Genomic DNA, 22,516 nt, shown 5'->3' on the forward strand with positions numbered 1-22,516 from the left:
TTGCACACTTAAAAGAAATGTCACAGAATAAAGTGGTAAATCTTCCCAAAACCAGTAACAAAATTTACAAAGGCTTTTTACTTACTTTATAGTTTATGTTAAACCATTCAAGCCTTTCTCTTAAAAAATGTCACAAAGAATGTTAACTTATTCATATGAAATAGTGGAGGGCCTTAATTAATATAAGCTTAATCTTGAAACCAAATCATGTTGTAAACAACATAGTTAAAGGCCTGTTTCAGGACACATTGTAAACTAATAATTATCAGAAGTCGTGTTGTATTGATCAGGTCTTTCATCAATATTTCATTAACAGAAAAGTGTTATTAATCAGGTTAAAGTTTACTAAAACGCATATCCAAAATATACAATCCGGATACTGGTACACTTTAGGAATGTTGTCTGAAAGTAGTTTTTACTCAGTTTACATGACCCACTAGGGTAAACCAGAGATAGTTCCTCAAATTTTGATGTTTCTCAACATAAAAAATTCCCCGACTGTCAGCTTTTTTGAAGGAAATATGGAAAAATTGCACACGACATCGGGAGTAATAAGACTCGTGAACGGACATTCTAAACTTACTTTTACTTTCGATATTCATTAAAATTTGTGCATTTTCTAGTTTAAATTACAGTAGAATCAAACTGGACTGATATTATACTTGTTATTATACTTTTCACGTGCTCGGTAATCAGCTGGCCGCTTACGCACGCCTTTTTGACATTTCACAGGATACATACTCTTTATCAATTAGTTGTAACACTTTATTGATTCTCATTACCTGTGTGCTCACGCCGTGACGTAATTTGTTGATCAAAAAACGTCGAGGCATGTCAACAGGGAAATTGGCGGGATTTAGCAGAAGATCAAAGGCAAAAGGGCATATTTTAAGGGCAGCGTGGCGGCAGTAAAAAAGGGCAGGGCGGGGCGCCCCGCTGCGTCGCTCTAGAAATAACACTAAATACATGTATGAGTATTTTAAGCTTTGTAATACAATGTATGTATATTTCAAACTTATTATTAAATTTTCTGTACAACTAGTTACTTTCAGATTTGTGTCCTAATTACAAAAGTGGAAGTTATGGAAACATGTAACACAAATGGCGGAAACCTGTTACATTCTGCGAAATCTTTGTATCATTTCTTCACGTTCTTTTTATATAATATATTCAAACACAACAATAACCACCCATGTAATCAAAGCATCCTTGTCTCAATATACTGTAACAGATTTTGATCATATAACACAGCTGTAGTTATACATTTAAAGGGTTGAGCAATGTCAAAAATTTTGCCGAAATTCTTTCTGTTTTTGCTAAAAAATTACCCCTAGCTGGAATGAAAATCAAGATAGATTTGTCAAGGTCTACGCTGAAAGATATAATCAAATTCAAATTTAATTCTTGGGAGCTTAAACTCTGACACAAATTTTCTTGTATTGTGTTTACAATAGATCAAGGTAGATCAACAATGCCAATACAGAAATAGTTCAGAGATGAAAAATCGACAACTGATTGAACAGTTCCAACCAAGGCATTAACAATGTTATCTGTAACATTTTGTATTGTACTTTAATGAGTATTAAAATGGATTTCTCCACTTATTCCTTTAATGCCAGTAGAAAGTCAGGCAATATAATATGCGGGCCACACTAAACTGCCCATTATATATTATGAAAGTAATATTTAGCAACTTAATCAGTTCTATCATATATCACAACATCTGTAAGAAATTCTTTTTTTCAACCTTAGTACCCTACTCTCTAAACTCATTACCCATAACCCTTTAGCTATGGACAGATAACTCTGTGTCCCTCTAGTACTACTGTCAAATGTTTTAACAATATTCAACAACAGTCACAAAGGAGTAGGAGTTACCTCCCATTTATGAGATACAAGTTCGACTGTACCTGATGGGTTAGCTCAAATGTCTGAAGGTCTTATCCAAGTTCTCTTACAAACAGAGACGAAGAACTATCCAGCTAATGAACAGTGTCTGCAGTAAGTCATAAAACTTTTTTGTTTAACTTATTCAAGAACACAATCGAAGAACTTATTCCAGAACAGACTTTTGATCAAGATTTTGTCCTGCCAATGTTTAACAAACTTTATTTGTATACTAACCTTTTGACGGACTTATTCTAGGACTCAGAGCTGACCTAGGTTTGGTTGTGTCTGTGCGAGGAGTAACCGATCGTGTGTCAACTTTCTGTGAGAAGACTTGTATGTTTCCCCCACCTGGTTTATACCGCTCGTTCTTTGTGTCTGTTCCATACTTCTTTTTAACATCTCCTGAACTCTAAAATATACATTTACAGAATGGAAATATCTAACCCTTACCTTGCTAAATTTCTATAATGAACTTGTCCATCTTTCAATTTGGACAGTACCATTAACCGTTAAAAGGGGTGTTTACCAAAAAAGATAGTGACTGAATGGCAAACAGTGCAGACCATGATCAGAATGCACAGGTGTGCTGGCTGATCTTGGTCTGCACTGGTCACAAAGGCAGACTCACTTGCCGCCACAGTCTAAGTGCTAAATAAGTCGTATAAATAATAGTATTATGCTACATGGTGCCACAATCTGTTATAAAACAGAGTTTTGAGATCAGTCACAGAATGTCAGCTTGCAATTGGTCAATTTCCTATTCGGGATGAAAACCATCCAACCAGAAGCTAGAGATTTGAGACTGGTATTCCATTCTGTTGTTTTAAACCTCGGGAACAGGCTTCATGGCTAAAAGGTTGAATTCTGAGACCAGTCTAGCAATACCAACTAAACTGACAGAGGGCTTTGGATTGGACTTTTTAAGTCACACAGACTCATTCCAGGTCGTATGTCAACTTTACAGTTTTGATGATATTAGATGACACCTCATCTCATTACAGTTCAGGCACGGCTGGAAACCTTGACCCCCAAACACCTCAACGGACAATATTTCCGGCAAGACTGGGAATTTTGACCCCAGACACCTCATCAAACAATATTTCAGGTATGGCTGGGAACTTTGACCCCAGACACCTCATCAGATAATATTTCAGGCATGGCTCGGAACTTTGACCCCGGACACCTCATCGGACAGTATTTCAGGCATGGCTAGGAACTTTGACCCCAGACACCCCATCGGACAATATTTCAAGCATGGCTGGGAACTTTGACCCCCAAGACACATAGCTGAACAAAATTTCAAGCATGGCTGGAAACCCTGGTAGACCCACCATCCTTCTGCAAGCAAGCACGGAGAGCTTTCTCACAAGAAAGAGCTCTTCACCAAAAACACAAAGCAATGACAGAAACGCAAATCAATGTTAACTACAGCCATTACTGGCCAAGTTAACCTTTAGCCTGCTGGCAGCAAGTGGTTTTGCCTTTGCAACCAGTGCAGACCAGGATCAGCCTGCACATCTGTGCAGGCTGATCATAGTCTGCACTGTTCGCAATTCAGTCAGTAAATTTTCACTGAACACCCCTTTGAATAATATGTGGTACTGCCCAAATTGAATGATAGACCAATCCAGTTTAGAAATATAGCAGTGTATAGGTTAAGCAATATTATGAATCATAAGATCAAATACGACTTTGAAAACATGATAACATGTTGCCCGATGTGAAAAATAGTAGCAGAAATCTATATCGTCAATAATAAATAATACTTACTTTACAGTGCTATTTATCCAAAGACAAAATATTAAGTAAACAATTAAAAATAAAATATAAATGCAAAAGAAATAAAATACATCTATCACATAATAGGGTGTGATATCCCCGAAGAATTCTATCGGACGACCCCTCGTTTGCGTACAAAAACAGCTTCCAATAGTGTGTGCCATACTGCAAAATAAGTCCCTGGCTACTGCATACAAAAGTATCTTGAAATTTTATATATATGAACTTTGAAAAGTTAAGTAACAAAAACTTATTGTAACTTTAAGTATTGCTTATCTATGTTTCTTCAAGGTACGAAATGTCAATGGCTTATCTTTTTCAATTGGTTTGAAGGCAAATAAAGCAAAAACAGTTGACATTTCTTAATTAAGCTGACTGCAAAAAGTAACAATAATGGTTGAAATATATTCGAACAATATCTCTCTTTCAGTACAATTTTTTGTGTTTCTAAAAACTTGGGAGTTTCTGGACATAATCAAGAAATGTTTTGATATGAGTAAGAGATGAATCAGTATCTTAATGAGATCTAAACATGTTCCTATGATTTTATCATGTGCTAGACATAAACGATTCTGTACATTAACATAAACTGGAACTTGTGAGACTATTCTTATAAAGGTTTCTATACATCAACATAATATTGTTCGCCTGCTAGACATAAAGGATTCTGTACATTAACATATACTGGTCCTCTGCCTGACTATTTTGAAAAAGGTTTCTATACATAAACATAATTATATTGTTTTCCTGCTAGACATAAAGGTTTCCTGCTATTGTTTTCCTGCTTGACATAAAGGTTTCTGTATATTAACATGTATTGGTCCTCTGCCAGACTATTTTGATAAAGATTTCTGTACATAAAAATATTTTGTTCTCCTGCTAGACATAAGGGTTTCTGTACATTAACATAATTATGCTGTTCCCCTGGTAGACTCTTTTCACAAAGGTTTCTATACATAAACATATATTGCTCCCCTGCTAGACATAAAGGCTTTTGTATATAAACATACAAAGTTCCTCTGTTAGACACACAGACTTCTGTACACAAACATGGTGTCCCTCTGCTAAAGGCTTCTGTACATGAACATACATTGTTCCTCAGCTAGACATAAAAGCGTTTGCCAATGATAAGGGAGTTCTTGCTTTCACGATATGACGTTCCATTGCCAGACGTAAGAAGTGTTGTACATCAACACTTTGTAATGATGTTCCTTTGCTAGACACATATGGTTTATTTCATAAACACACACAAATTCAATGTTCCTCTGCTAGATATGAACAATTACTAGACATAAAGCGTTTCTGTATCATAAATTATGATATGTTAGACATAATTTTAAGGAAATTTTTCAAATGATACGTGTGATACGGAGAAATAAATCACCATCGTGAGAACACAACTTCTTCCTCTACAAACACATTATTAGATATATTTTCCACTTACTTACCATAGTTTTCAGATCAATTTACGTATCTCAATGCATCTAAAGTTCATCCAAATTTTAATATTAACACAGAATAAGGCGATTTTTCAGGCTCAGTTAAACATTTGACTATATACAAAGGTCTTTGGTCCGTTTACATTGGATTTCCGAAGTACATCACAATACAGGTGTTTACCGATTTAAATAAATCCTTTCGAGTGATGACACTATTGGACATCTTACGATAATAATTCTATCAATTTCATATCTCAGCCATTAACGGTCAACCTGGTTACTGATAGTTCATGAAAACATGCTTGAAATGTGTTTACAAACAGAATTTTAAGTACTGAATGGAAAAGTGTGAATGTGTTTATCAGCTCTTTGCCATCTCAGACTGTACTGGCTTTAAAATGTCTCCAAAAAAATAAAGATGCCCAATATATCAGTATAAAAATTTATAATTATCCATTTACATTGACATATTACAGGCAAACATGTGTTAAAGACCACCTCTGAACAAAGACCACCTATCTCTAAAGAGCACTTCTTTTGTTTCCAGATTTTAACATTTACAGTGCGTTACAACCTGTGACTCAAGACCACCTGCCAATAAAAGTGCACAAAATACAGTGGGTGTGGGAGCAGGTGATTTTAGGACCAATTTAAAGCAGTTAGAAGATATGACATTTGCATTTACATCATTAATGTAAGGGAGATAACTGAACCACACAACTTTCCCATCTTAAAAAGATAAACTGACCTGCTGATGCAATAGATTATGTATCAATATATTTGAATTTTAACTGTATTATTAGTTATTTACAGGATTTAAGGAAACGTTCAAATAAACAATAAAACTCTAACAATCCTATCATTTTATATGATTGTTCTGCAGTATATTACTTCATAATATGATTAATGCAAATATGCCAAGGAGTGAGTAAATAAGATAACTGCATTAAATAAATACTATAAAACAATAACAAATGCAATTGAGGAAATGGATTTCAAGCCCTTTTACAGTTATTATCCTTCCACTCCTCAAATACTAGATAGCCTAGTGGTAGAGCATCTGATTCAAGTGCGGGAGGTCGTGGGTTCAATCCCCGGCTGCGTCATACCAAAGACGTAAAAAATGGTACTAGTAACGTCCTCGCTTGGCGCTCAGCATTAAGAGGATAGTGCTAGGACTGGGCAGCCCGGTGTCAGTATAATGTGACTGGGTGAGGTATTATGCCACGTGTCTACGGCATGATATTCAAGTGAGGCAGCACTACTGGGCATTGTGCTCACTGCTACAAGCAGACACCCTCGTTTATATGACTGAAAAATTGTTGAAAAAGACATTAAACCCGCACACACATACACAATAATACTAGATTCAACGGTCTACCATTCCTCAAATACTAGTTTCCACGGTCTTTGTAACTGGTTGACTAGTCCTTACATTCCTGATCTAACTTCTGTTTCACTGTGATATCCTTTTTAATAAAGTTTTCTTAATTGTTAACTCCATCTATCAACTTTTCTGTAGCAAACCAGTCAGTGTAGTCTCAGATTTTAGAAACCAGTCGGTGTATTCTTTGATTCTAGTAATTCTTAAATTTTAGAAACCAGTCAGTGTATTTTTTGATTTTAGAAACCAGTTCCAGTATTCTTAGATTTTAGTAAAAGGCAGAAATTCTATTTGTCACAAATGACTGCATCTAAAATTTCTCATCATTTTCAAATATAAGCAGAAATGATTTATGTTTCAAAATCTGTTGCTTGCAATCATGTTACATTAGATTTGAATTAATTTGGTTCATCAAGATAATGTATGTGTTTTATCAATTTATGCAATAAGGGGAGATAAACACTGTGAAGTTGTCGAAACAAAGGACAAACCTGATTATTTACCCTGCGATGTTTACGTTCCCATCTTCCACCTGGCAATAGACAGTTCAGACAGTTACACAGAGCGAGGCAACATGGGGGACACTCCCCGTCACAATCCCCGCAGTCTATAAATAGATTACATCCTAGCCGTTCCTCCCAGCAATCATCCTCTACAGAATGAGCACCTTTTGGCTGACCACAAATGCGACACAATTTTTCTTTCTTTGACCGTTTACAACAGAACATTGTTTGTAATAATTTCAGTTATTGCTTTAGAAGTCTATCCTTTCTTACTACCAATTTTAGAGCTAATTTCTTAGATCTTTAAAATGTGTTCTTAGTCATAGATCAACTCCTACAACTTTTTACCAAAAACAAAATATTTCCAGTGCAACTGTTCTTTTTTATTTTATTTTTTTTTTAAATATATTTTATTTTTTCTCTCTTCTGAATAATATTTCTAATATTCATCACATCCTATCCTTTATAATTTTTTTTACAGGATTATAAACTTAAATGCTTTAAGTTTCCATTATACTGCACAGTCCAACTGAAAATGAGAATATTTGTATTTCATTTTTAAATTTTATGTTGAAAAATCGTAATTCGATATTTGACAAATTACTAATTTACCTCTAAACAATCATTAAACCGCCATGAAATTTATAGATTTAATCGCACAAAACCCCGAAATTATGCATTTTAGGATAAAGAACGCAAACTACGTACAAGAATAACATCAGCCTCTCTATGCGATAATGAGACGGAATTGGTGCGCTAACATAATACATCTTTATATCTTACTGACAAGAATTAGCAAGAAAAAGTTTGTACCGAAATTTTATTTGCTTTTGATTATAGTAATTAAAATGAGTTTGATACAATGATTTATTTAGAAATGAAAATTCATGTAGTGAAATAAGACCCATTACGTTTCAAATTTCAGGGCTTGTAACTTGCAGTAATTTGAATCAAAGGATATCTTTCCTACTTTAAAAATAAACAATAATTTTACGCAGCACTTTATAGCTGTTTTTCTTGCCATTTCAAAAGTCTGAATTTTTACTTTGTAATTACTCCAAAAAACACATCTACCTTGTGAGAATCTTTGTCAACATGATCTTTTATAGGGTTTGTTTGTTTTTTTGCTTGTTTTGTTGTTGTTGTTGGGTGTAACGTTGCACCGAAACAATTCAGGTTATATACTAGCGACTTTCCAGCTTGGATGGTGGAGGAAGACCCCAGGTGCCCCTCCATGTATTATTTCATCAAAGGCGGGCACCTGGCTAGAACACCAGGCCTTCAGTACCAGCTGTATGGCTTCCTCACATGAAGAATTCAAAGCCCAAAGTGAGGCTCAACCCTATATTGGTGAGGGGCAAGTGATTCGAAGTCAGCGACCTTAACCACTCATCCTTGGGGGCCCCTTTTATAATCATTCACTCTTGACATTTGGTAAGGTTGAATTCCTTTAGCACCTGTACATTTTATAAGGACCTATGCCAAAAAGTTTTGACAGAGTTAGCAAGAGCATACACTTGCAAAGAGACACACTACAGAAGTCACATGTCAGTCAATCATCCACCACTGTCATTTTTAACAGTGGTCTTAATTTATGGGTAGACTTAACACTGGTGGATTTAATACAGGGGTGGTCTTAATACAGAAGGGGGCTTAATACAGTTGTAGCTTAAATAATGGCTAGTCTTAATACAGGGGTGACTTTCCGGGGTGGCTTTAATACTGGGGTAGTCTCAATACAGAGGTGGCCTTACTACAGGAGTGGTCTTAATACAAGGTTCCACTGATAACGCGAGACACTTACCTTTCTAGGGGACTTTGCTTCCTCTTCTACCCCACTGTCTGACGAAGCATCTGTAATAAAAATGAAAATGCTTGAAATACTAAAATAATGCAGCTGTAAAATGAAATAAGTTGCATCTGTGATTATGATCAAACATTACTGAAAGAATACAACTGTAACAGGGAAATCACCCCATTACTGAATCTATATTAGATTTGCAGAACTGTTGCTGATGCTTATTTGACTCTGACATCTTAATATTTTACACATAAATGAAGTATTTGAAAATACAGCTGAACTTCGTTCTCTCAATCTCTGATCATTCAAACACCACCCTTCCCTTGAACACATCATCAGGTCCCAGCAAAACACCTTTATAATGTATACTGTTCAACGGCTTGAACTACCCATCAATGGGTAAAATTTTATCTGTCCCGCCAAGTTCGAGAGAATGAAGTTTTACTGCAAATATTAAGTGTAACCAAAAAAATATTTTGTTCTACAAAACTCTATGTACTTTAATCATTATTCATTTAATTACTTTATCTGGAAATAGGTGTTTAAATTATAAACATCAAAGAACATCCACAAATTAATGTGAAAAAGCACAACAGAGCAAATAATTTAAATTTTGTGCAGAACAAATAAAACTGAAATAATGATAAAACTTATATATCTTTCCAGCAAATCAGAAAGCAAACTGGCATGGCATCTGCTACCAACAAAACAAAAATAACAAAAGGACATTTTTGCTCATGTCAAACATATATTTATATTAGGAAAGGAGAGGCAGCTAGCAAAGTAAAACATGCTTTAACACAAATGTATGTATATATATATATATATTTATATATCACAACAGCAATGCATACCAATGTGGCTATTATAAAAGGGACAGAACTCATTCAGTCTTTGCATCATACAATGCAAGAGTTATCCACTATTAGCTGTTAAAGACAACAGAGTACAGTGCATGTCAAGAAGATATTCATTTTCTGTAATGTCAAACAGGTGACAGAATCTGTCTAAATAATGATCTTTTTATGCTTGTAAATTACATGCTCACAGATTCTTGCAGATTATTTGGAAAACAAATCTGCAATTTCAAGTGTCACACTGATGAATTCATGAATTATGCACCTCACAGTAGCAATATATCATTCTATTTTTACTTTAAACACACTGCAGCTTTTAAATTAGCTCTTAATGTCAAACTTTTAAAATTTTAAAACTTAAGAGTAACATAAAGGATTCTATGCCTAAAGCGAGGCTTGCAGCCCAAACCCCCAACTCCCCTTACGAGCATAAGCCAGCTGGATGGCTTCCTCATATAAAGGATTATATGCCCAAAGCGAGGCCCAAAGTGAGGCTTGAACTCACAACAGTGAAGTGATTTGAAGAATTTACTTTTATTAAGTATATAAAAAATTAATTAGATCAGTCAATTTAAAAAAAAACAAAAAACAACAATCAAGTTGTTTTATTGGTAGTACACATTAATTCTAATGCAACACATGTATTAAAGAGTGTACTGCATATATAGTACTGTTAATACACTCACATCCTGTTAATTTCATGTTTACATAAATTGTTTGTAGCAATTGTTCGTATTTTAAAATATAAAATTTGGGTCTACTATACATTTAAGACAGCTTTACAAAATCAATCACAAGTGACAACTACATCTGAAATGATCCTTAACCCTTATCATGCTGGACACCACTAATTCTGCCTTTGCGCCCAGTGTAGATCATGATCAGCCTGCATATCTGTGCAGTCTGATCAAGATCTACACTGTTCGCCATTCAGTCAGTATCTATGTGGTAAGCACCCCTTTTAACAGTTAATGGTACTGTCTAAATTGAAAGATGGAGGAGTTCATAATAGAAATTTAGCAGGGTAAGGGTTAAGCTACAGATTGTGGAGAAGTTGTCCAGTAACTTTAAGCAAAAAAAAGTAAGTTATGTTTTATATATTAAAGTTTACTAGCTGATAAGCAATTGAAAACAGAAAAAATCTGCACAAAAACTTTAAAAATAAGATAAACTTATCTTTAAAAATGTTTATTTCTTTCTTCCTAATCAAAGTTAAGATATAACATAAAAAAAATTCCAACAGAAGGTATTAAAGAGTATTTTATGCCAGGGAAGATTTAGTTTTAAAGAACTTTAATGATTGAGGTCAGATTAAGATAAAAGTCCAAAAGCTCAGACATTGGCATGCATATAATTTCAAATCCCTATGAATTGTAGTCAAAGTTCTTATTATCAAGAACATGTCAAAAGTCAACTACATATTGTCACCTCAGTGCAAAATGCGGTTAACATAAATTATTTAACCAATTTTGCCAAATTTGGTTAACAAAAAGAGTAAACCATTTCTGCAAAATGTGGTAACCACATTAAAGTAGTTAACCATTTCTGTAAAATGTGGTTATCTTATTAAAGTAGTTAACCATTTCTGTAAAATGTGGTTCACAAAAAGAAACAGTCAACCATTCTTGAAAATCGTGGTGAACCTAAAGAAGTAATTTACCATTCTTGCCAAACTTGGTTAACATAAAGAAGTAGTAAACCATTTTTTCAAATCTTTGTTAACATAGAGAAAGAGTTAACCATTCTTGCAAAATGTAGTTAACATAGAGTAGTTACCTTAACCATTTTCTGCAAAATGTGGTTAACATGAAAGTAGTTTAATAATCATTTTCTGCAAAATGTGGTTAACATTAAAGTAGTTAACCATTTGTGCAAAATGTGGTTAACAAAAAGAAGCAATTGATCATTTCTGCAAAACTTGGTTAACATAAATAGTTTATCATTTTTTGCATTGAGGTGACAATATACAAGAACATAACTCATCACAAAAAATATAACTATTAAAAAGAAATCAACAAAGGAGCAAAATAAAAACTACTGTAAAACACTTTTTTAATGGCAAGAACTATTTGTCAGTTTTGTATTTTGTAAACTCCAAGCTTTTAAGAAAACTGGAGGAAGTTTACACCAAATATTTGTTATATCCAAAATCATGCCCATCCACAAAAAAAAGACATTTCTTATGATTATAAATTTTGTTAAGGCTTAATGGGATACTATCATTAATGTATAATTCAGGGAACTAACAACAAACAGAGTGAAGTAGTTTTTAAATGTTTACAGATAATCTGAGGATCAAGAATGCATTTTTCTAACATCTTGCTCAAATCTAAGCAATTCACGAAATAAAGTTTTTGCCAATTTAAAGTATTTTTCAGTATACAGCGTACATATAAAACAGTAATTGAACAGCATGCAGCATACAATCTAGTTTACATTCAGCCACACAATATCAATGCACAAGCATAGAGATTATTTTAAGTGCTCATCAGTGCTTTCTCATTCAGCCATTTCCTTACAAGGAAGTTGTTAAAAAAAGCTAAAAATAAACAAGAAAAAATATCAATTTAATTGAGACAAATTAAGCCTCATTTTAGTTAGTAACAAGATTAAAACTACATTTTGCCTCTGTGATGGAAAATGAGTTATATAAACAATGACAGAATGCTCAAGCACTGAGAAAAATACAGATGGCAAATATTAAAATAACCTTTAGCATTGTGACGTGCTGGTGCGGTTCGCTGCCGATGAAACCGTGGCGGTGACGGCGGTGGCAAGTCGGCCTGTTTACCAATCAAAGTCGGCTTCATCCTTGGAAGTTTTGGCACCACTACATTATCATCCCAAGGTGGCAATTCCAAAGGTTTCTTTGTTTTAGGCTTTGGAATTCTGCGCCTTCTTGGAGTGCCTTCGGAAACTTCCGACCTTGAATCTAAAGATTCCGTTTCCTCGGAAGATAACTGCTGTGAACCCTGGGATATTAAGTCCGGTGTTTCAACACCTTCTGACACTGGAATGGATGATTCACGGTAACTATCGCCCCCTACAGGCTCAGACACTGATTCAGGTTGCGCCATTTCAGAAGGGGAGCTAATCATATCAGAGTCAACATCTCCGCCACTTTCTGATTTCACATAAGGTGAAACTGACCTTTCTGGCGATTTTGATCTCCGTAATCTCTCTGGATCCATTTGAGGATGCCATGAATCAGGATCAATATTATCATCAACATAATCAACGGGACCGTCATAACGTTTCTCTTCATTCTGAACACCTTCATCATTATCATCAACATAATCATTTTCCACATACTCGTCATACAAATTTTGACTAGGATCTGGACTAGAATATTCACCTACATGTCCTCCGCCTGTATAACCTTGACCTTTCTGCGGATAAGAATCAACGTCTGTACTTTGAATATCTATAAGATTATTACACTCCTCCTCTTCACTGTCTCCTGTATATTCCACTTGTCCAGTATGTATTGACTCACCATATTCATTCTGGTATCCTAAAATTTCACCTTCACTCATATGTCTTTGTAATCCTTCATCCTTTTGACCTTGAGACCCTGAAATCTGACCTTGTCCTTGACCTTGATTAATGTAAGATGGATCAGGGAGCCCTATACCAGCCTCCTGATCAAAGGAAACATGTTTATCACTTCCATTTGTCATTTGTCCGTTTTCTAAACATTCGCCTAACAAATCCACAGGTTGCTCTCCCTTATTCATATTAGCCATTTTATTTTGTGGTGCAAATGGGTCAAATTCACCCCCATCAAAATCTGCGAAAAGAAGTTTCAATTTAAACCATCACCAAACTCATCCAAATAAAAACACTACCTGAAATAAACTTTGTATTATAAACATGGTATTTATCTAATTTGTAATCTATAACATTTTCAGCTGTCTTAGTAATGGATATATTCATAAAATCCAGAGTGAAAAGTTCATCTTTCCTACTGTGAAAATGCATACAAGTTGACATTATATTACATTTTGTTCATCTGCAATATGAGACAGTGGAATGATTCACCACACTGTAAACTTTGTTGCCCAGCGGCAGCCTGGGATATCTTTTAATATTAAGATGAGGTGTAATGTTACAAATTTAATTATGTTTTTACAAACAGAATTTAGAAAAGAATCAAATTGACAAAGTTGCCACCCTGGTAAAACTAGGTACTATTTCATGGATTTTGACCACATTATTCTGAAGTGTGTTCTCAGGTGTATGACATGCTATAACTTAGCAAAGTGTCATGAAAAATATTTTTTATCGTACACAGGTCTAGGGTGTAAAATAAAATACTGTTTGTTTCCGGTCACCAAACTGTCCCAGCGCTTTTGCTGCCAACCCCAGAAATTATTCCACTTGATATCTGAGACTTTAGTTCCATTCTCTTTTATTTTCAATTTCACCAAGTCACTAGTATAACGGAGCTATATATGCCCGAAGGTATGGCCTTTGACCCCTAAGTGTGCCCTTGACCTTGAAGCAAGCCATCTGAAACTGCGCTCTGCACTTCATCGCGATGTGGTGAACATTTGTGCCAAGTTTCTTTAAAATCCTTCAAGCAGTTCAAGAGTTACAGAGCGGACACAAAACAAAGTCATATGACCTTTGACCACTAAGTGTGACCTTGACCTTAAAGCGAGCCATCCAAAACATGTTCTCTGCATGTCATCTCGATGTGGTGAACATTTGTGTCAAGTTTCTTTGAAATCCTTCAAGGGGTTCAAGAGTTACAGAGCTGACATGAAATTGCTAATGAACAGACAGACGGACACCGGCGTCATAACATAATACATGTACGTCCCTTTGGGCTGGTAAAAAGGACTGGTTTGTGTACATAACAAGTCTGTAACAAAGTCAATAAAATTTATATCCAAACATACAAAGATTTTTAAAACAAAACAAAAGTTATTTTTAGTAATTTGCTGATCTACCTATGCTACATTTTTTTGTTCATGTAATCAGAAACAAACAATAAATATAGTTTTTTTTGGCCTTATACAATGGTCAATACATGTGCTGTCATCCTTTACCATAAGACTTTTTACTCCTGAAAATTTGTATTTTAGGTAGTATAATGAGAATCGGCACTTTCCGTTTGTTTACGAATACTCTGTATGCGATTTCCGCACAAAATCTACCTTTCTGTAATAAAGGATGCTGAAATCGCACACGATGGATATGCAATTGCCGATAATCATTACAGGTTCATTATCTTAACAAAATCATATCAAAAGAACTTTGAATAAGACATGACTGTACTTTTTTAAGGAGCACACTGAACAAAAGTTAAACTGCATTATTTATCAGTGCATGAAAATTATATTGGAATTTTGTTGTTTTTTTTAAGAGTGTTTCAACTAATTCTATAATAAAATGTATTCTAGTTATGTTAACATCCAATGTTTTGTGTACTCTGAATACACTTTTCAACTGAGCTACACTTTAATTTTCTTAATTTCCCACAAGTGTGCTGGAAACAAAAAGCAGATATGCGGTTTTGTTACAGTGCATCTCTTAAATTTTGTACTTCCTATAGGTAGTCTGAGGCAAGTAAGATTTACAGAGAGATTGCAAATAACATTGTTTCTTAATTTTGTTGCATTTCTGCCAAAACAGTTATTTCATGGTGACATGAATTCAACAATTTCAATGTTTAGATGGAAACAAGAGGGCTATGATGGCCACATATCGCTCACCAGACTTTCACAGACACATTTCCACCAAATTACTTTGAAAACTGGGAAGATGTCTAATCAACAAGAGAGCATGTCCTCCATGGCTCACACCCAGCCAAATCATACTTTAAAAACTGGCCTGGAGATTCAGTGGAGAAGACTTTCGAAAATTTCCACAGAGCCATATAGGAAAAAATAATTTTAAAATCAGGCCAGCAGTATCTGACAAGATTATTAAGGGTTTCACTATATACAAAGAAAAGTGATAACATCCCTGAACAGCAACATTTTTGGGTAAATCAGAATAATTGAAAATCTTGGTTGATGGTCACTCATGGAACGTTTGTGTGAAACTATTTCAAAATTGGACTAGCGGTTTAGGAGAAGGTGTGGTTTGAAGATTTTTTTTCTATTTTTAGCTCTGGCTGCCCCTATGTGATACTAAGCTTATTGGGCAATTTTGGAAGAGGACTGCCTCAATGTCCTACAAACAGTTTCAGAGGAGATGTCATTCCAGGAAAATGCTGACAGTCAGACAGACATATGGATAGACATTCAACAGTCAGTGAGTGATCAGAATAGCTTACCTCAAGCACTTTGTGCTCTGAGAATTAGCTAAAGATGTTATTAGTTCAGTTTTATCGTGTCTTTATTTTAAGGATAAATGCAACCGTGAAAATTCAATCGTTCACAACAAAATATACAGACTACTGAAAATGCACATATTTTCGCAGGGTTAAAATTTCACAAATTTGAAATTTTGAGTATGTTCGCAAGGTTTAATATTCGCGAAATTGTAAAAATGGTATCCTGATTGAGTTAAAATTATACTAATGGTAAATATTTACGCGAGGATTAATTTTCGCGAGATGTAATGCCTCGCGAATATAGCGAAAATTAAACCCTCGCAAAAATTTCTGCTTTTACAGTAAACAGCAGTTAATATTGCTTTTCAATTTCTTAATCAAACTTGTTCTATTGAGATGAAGCCGGGCTCTAAACGGCCCCAAAATGCAGCATGACCTATAACAAACATCACTTTTTAGCAAGAAAAATTATACTAAATTATCAAATTCCAATTATGATAAAACGTTTTATGACCAAAATGACTGCAAAATAATTTTGAAATTGGATACTGGCAAATTCCCTAGTGCATATTATGGTGGGTAAAGACTATGTCTGCATGAAAAGCAGTTTTCTAGAACAATCCTCGATACTGAGAGAGTGAATTGATTCTTTCTTGGAAACAAGAACTTAAAGATGCAAATTAGAATTAATTTTGATGCCTTTTTTGCTGTACAACAGATCTATTTTTAGAGGATATTTGTTTGTTTCAGTGTAAGATTGAAATATCTTTTACGAGTGAACAGCAGATGCATTATTTTCACGAGTGGCAGAGCTACGAATGAAAATATAAGATATGGTGTTCATGGGTAAGATATTTTGATCTTACATGTAAAACAAACAAATTTTCAAGTTTCCACTAAATTTACCCATTTTAGAGTTTCTTACTAGTGAAAACTATATTTGATATTTTTCACTGTGAAAATACCAGATACATATTTCACACTGATATTTTGATAAATCATTGAAAAACATGTTATAAAAAAGAAAATTTAACTGCATGAACTATGAAACTCAAAAATACCATTATATTTCATTCTTTTGTTAAAGAAATTCAACATGGGGTCAATGAGAAACACCCGCCCCAACCCCACAACCCTGATCCTTATCACCCCATACCATATAAAAGAGAGAAATCTGATATCACCCCCTGAAAAAATATTTCAGGAGCTATCATTAAACCCTTATAACCAGAAAATGCTGGAGCAGCTACTGGTTATATTGTGAAAATTAAATCAAGCATTTTTACAGAACATTATCACTAACCTTTATATTCTTATTTCTTTTTATTTGAACCTCAAGGTTTGTAATCTTCAAGCATTTCACAGCTCATTAGCATGTTAAATTGGCAGCTGGTGAGCAAAAAAACTGAATTTTTATGATTACCGTAGATGTTTTAATAACAGCACCAATTTCTTGCTGTAAATTTATTGCTGTGTTAAAATTAATGTCTGTTGTTTGCAGCATGCTTTTTTTATTACTTTGGAAACAGTCTGGTGTTAAATGCTCTAATAAAAGTCACTGCTGCCAGGTACTGCTTAATCACCAGAATTTTCAATGTTGGCTTTGGCACAAAGTTCTGTGAGAGGCCAATGTTGGCTTTGGCACAAAGTTCTGTGAGAGGCCAATACAAATCTGTGCTATGTTCAATTAATCATGAATGAAATTTCAGAATTGACAATATGTAAATTATTTAGATTTTGTTCCTATAAAGGACATTAATCTAACGCATATATTTAAACTGAACAAGTTTTTGTTTCCAGGTCAGTTTTGATCGTTATGTTTTCAATAAAATCTATAAAATACAAAGCCAGGCTGCACAGCTTTTGCATACAAATTTATCTTTATTTTTATCAAATGTAAGTTTATTTTGACATTTTATCATGACCCAATTTGTTCTTGTTGCCTAGATTACAAGGGGACAATTCTATCAATGGAAGTATGAGTCGCGCCATGGGAAAACCAACATAGTACGACCGTGCAGTATGGTCAGGATCCATGCTGTTCGCTTTCAAAGCCTATAGCAATTAGAGAAACTGTTAGCGAACAGCATGGATCCTGACCAGACTGTGCGGATGCGTAGGCTGGTCTGGATCCATGCTGGTCGCAAGGCCACTATGTTGGTTTTCCCATGGCACGGCTCATATTAGGAATGAAACAGAAAGGAATAATTACTTAATGCAAACTGTTCATGAATGAAAACCTTAAATCATATATTGCCAGAAACATTACATTTGGTTTATCAATAAAAAAAAATTAAAAATTAACAGGAAACTTTGTTTACGCTAAGCCATTCTATTCTGAATACTTTTTATCAATAACAATAATTGCGTGATATCCCTAAATTTTGAAATACTGGGCTATTGCACTGAAATCACAGTGCATTTATTTGAATAAATACAGTACAGCTCCTCTTCTTCCATGCTTCATAAAATCATAACATTCAGTAACTTTACTTTCAGTAACTTTTCAACATTCCCAAACATAAAGAATAATAAAACTCCTATAATATCTAAAATGATTAGTAAAAATGTTTTGAGACGGTCCCCCAAGATAATTTTCCAGAAGAAAATATAGCACAAAATATATTGCCATATTGCCAAGTGCTGCTGGGATGTTAAAACAGATATTCACCTAACAAGCAAAAGATGTGTATCTTATACAAAAGCCTTGATATCGGAAATGTTATTGATATCTTATGTTTAAATATGAGAATGGTTATCAAGACAGATATTCCTAGCAGGTAAACATATCAGCCCATATTAAAATACCTATATATATGTCTATTGTACTCAATTATGTTTACTTGTAAATTTGTTATTTTGTCACTTAGCTGGAAATAGTTCAGTAGGGAAAAGTCTATATGTCTATAGTACTCAATTATGTTTACTTGTAAATTTGTTATTTTGTCACTTAGTTGGAAATAGTTCAGCCGGGAAAAGACATATAAAAGTTAAACTGCTTACTGTAACATTGTGTTTCAGTTTCAGTTCAGTTCATCTCATCTTTAAAGTATTACATAACATGCAGACAGGGCATTTAAAGACTGGGTGCCAGATGCCTTTAAACCCAACATAATACAGCTGATTTGACAATAAAGACACACTATCTGTCACCTCAAATTACCCCATACTAATGACGTTATTGAAATAGTACTTGATACCAAAAACTACACATAATTTGGCATTGTAGAAATAATATCTGGCACCAGACAGTTCACCTGATTTGCTTTAGGTAAACAATATTTGGCATCAAAAATTTCACATAATACTGCATTACAGTTCTAAACACGAACTGAGCCAAATTTGCTGTTTAAGAAACAATATCCGACATACGAAATTACACCATATTTGGCAATATTGAAACAATATCTTGCACCCAAAATTGCACCATATATGGCACCCTAAATTACACCATATTTGCCAATAATGAAACAATATCTTGCACCCAAAATTGCACCATATTTGGCAATACTGAACCAGTACATGGCACACAAAATTACACCATATTTGCCAATAATGAAACAATATCTTGCACCCAAAATTACACCATATTTGGCAATAATGAAACAATATCTTGCACCTAAAATTACACCATATTTGGCAATAATGAAACAATATCTTGCACCCAAGATTACACCATGTTTGGCAATACTGAACCAGTATACGGCACCCAAAATTAGACCATATTTGGCAATAATGCAACAATATCTTGCACCTAAAATAACACCATATTTGGCAATAATGAAACAATATCTTGCACCCAAGATTACACCATGTTTGGCAATAATGAAACAATATCTTGCACCCAAAATTACACCATATTTGGCAATAATGAAACAATATCTTGCACCCAAAATTACACTATATTTGGCAATAATGAAACAATATCTTGCACCCAAAATTACACCATATTTGGCAATATTGAGCAAGTATCTGGCACCCAAAATTACACCATATTTGGCAATAATGAAACAATACCTGGTACCCAAAATTAGATATAAACGTAAAATAAGAAATAAAATCTGGCACCGAAAAAATACAAACAGCATCTGGCACCCAAAATGAAATCTATTTTGGCAATAAAAAATATCTTACTTCGATCATAATTTCATATTTGTCAATAAAAAACATTATCTGGCATCCAAAAGCACACCATAAAAATATCTTATATTCTAATTTTTTCACTATCATCCCATACCCAACTACCTACAAATAGGTCATATGTAAAAAAAATAGAAAATTTAATACCTTGTGTCTGCATATTTTATTTGCTGACAATTTTCTTTATCCCCAAAAGAAATATGTCAATCCTTATTTATTTTTTTTATTAATATATACACAAGTCAATATTCCATGGTGTTATTCATGATACAGGTCAATGCCTATCTGCAGGTGTGTTTCCCCTTTTACAATTAAAGAAAACAAAAGGAATGTTACAATACTGATTGAATTTTGGAACATTTTTTTTAACCTATTGTCCTTTTTATACACATAAATATGCTTTTAAGAGCTAAAGTTTTGCAGTTTGTTATATTGTTTGTTTGTTTCGAGTTTAACGTCATTTTTCAACAGTATTTCAGTTATATAAGGGCGGGCAGTTAACCTAACCAGTGTTCCTGGATTCTGTACCAGTACAAACCTGTTCTCCGCAAGTAACTGCCAACTTCCTCACATGAATTATCAGAGGTGGAGGACGAATGATTTCAGACACAATGTCTTTTATGTCATGGGGAACATATGGCCTGCTCAAGGATCAAATTCAAGACCCCGCAATCCACAGATCGGTGCTCTACCTATTGAGCTATTAATGTTGCTGTGTAAACCGTAGCAGTAGACAGTACATTAGGATAAAGTTTCATTACAATTTGTTCTTATATAAAAATGACAAAACAGAAGAAAAAAAATTAGCAAAAGTAATTTTAGACTTGAAGAATATGGGGGAGTAAAGGCAAATGCCACAAGAATGCTAATCCTGTGGCTTGTAAGACACAGACGTTCCATCCTACATGACGATTTAATGTTATATTGCCAAAACCATAGCCAGTCTTGTTCTCTTTTCTTTTTCTTCTTTCCTAGTCAGGTAATAAATTTGTGTTAAAAATTCTAGGTCATTTTAGATTATCACGCCAACTAATTTTTCCTCTGATAAAACATCTCCCATTTTAAAATTTTATCTTTTTCAATTTTTTTATCTGTCTAAATTTTCCCTCAAGGGTTTCTTGACATCTGGCATGTTTATTACGAAAAGAAATAATAACTGATTTTTAAGATTATTTTTAACTTTTCAAAAAAAGTTGGTAACACTTGTATTGCCACTTGAACACACAGGAGGACATTTCTCTAAAATTCATGCAGTGTTTGTCCTTACAAAATGCCTTTTATGGAAAAAGAGAAGCTTATGGAGAAAAAAAATTTAAAGCCTGAATAAAGTAAAGTGTACATTTATTTTGTTTCTTTATATCTCAGCTTAAAATTGTCATTTTTTTTTAAAGACACCTGGCTAACTTAAGTCTAAATAATTTCAAGAACCGTTAAAGATCATTAATATTCATGGCGGACTAAATTTCGTGGATTTCGTGGTTGAATCTATCCATAAAATTTAATCCCAAAGAAAAAGTAAACTTCCCAATCATTTTAAGTTCAAAATATGAAATCCACAAATTCATATCCCCAAAAACAAGCTTTCTGGACCAAAACCATGAAATTTCATGCCCACCAAATAAAATCATTTAGCAGTATAGTCTTTTTACTCATTCAATGAGGACAAAAAGTTTAGGACAGACAAGGGTGACAAATAGTTCAGTATATATCCAAACAGCATTAAAGTTATCGCTAAATGTATATGAAACATCTTGACAAAGCCTCTTGTTTTGTAAGTGTCCATTTCAGAATAAATTATTCAAATACGAGACATAAAATTATCATATTTACATATTAATCCACGAGTTGACACGGGTCAGTTAGAATTCACTAAATTTTTGTTTAATGTTACAAAACTATGTATAACAACTTTTAAGCAGACATTTCAAGTAGGATGTGATAAAATAGTTTACTTTAATTTTTCAAATGGTTATTTAATATCATAGTGCAAATACTTTTACTTTAGCTGTAGCGGAAATTTATCAGTAAATCTACTATAACTTAATATAAAGAGACTTAATACTTTAAACACTTCTACAATTTTGTATCCTTCTTTTCTATTACTTTAACAGACTGTTTCAGTTTCACTGTGTTAAATCATATACTTTCATATTTTAAAACTGCCAGACCTCATTACATAAAAGTGCATTATTTAGCAATGTCCCTTCTTACAGTTAAGGATCAGTTACGGCAATTGAAAATTTCCGTGTGATGCTATCTCGAAATTGTACACCCACTATTAAATGGGGCTCATACCTTTTTTTTTTTTAAAACTTCATATGAAAATTCGTAACAGCAGGTAATTTGCTTATCGCCCCATGTACATTACTTAGTAAGTTTCAGAAAAATCTTATAAACCTTAACAGGTGGTTGCTTAATCTGTGACATTTTTATACAT

General features: G+C 33.9%; 1 protein-coding gene across 20 annotated transcripts in view; it reads right to left on the bottom strand.

Moving 5' to 3' along the window:
- The window catches only part of LOC123559425 (microtubule-associated protein tau-like), an 85,997-nt gene that overhangs the window by 30,023 nt on the left and 33,458 nt on the right, over positions 1–22,516 (bottom strand). For all 20 annotated transcript variants that reach the window (XM_053552691.1, XM_053552689.1, XM_053552701.1 and 17 more), the window contains 3 exons: positions 12,364–13,443; positions 8,800–8,849; positions 2,125–2,299 (listed from right to left, as the gene is read on the bottom strand). In XM_053552691.1, coding sequence (XP_053408666.1) covers positions 2,125–2,299; positions 8,800–8,849; positions 12,364–13,443 — 1,305 coding nt within the window. The remainder of the gene's footprint in view (positions 1–2,124; positions 2,300–8,799; positions 8,850–12,363; positions 13,444–22,516) is intronic.

Source organism: Mercenaria mercenaria, chromosome 10 (assembly GCF_021730395.1).
Source record: "Mercenaria mercenaria strain notata chromosome 10, MADL_Memer_1, whole genome shotgun sequence".
Lineage (NCBI taxonomy): Eukaryota > Metazoa > Mollusca > Bivalvia > Venerida > Veneridae > Mercenaria > Mercenaria mercenaria.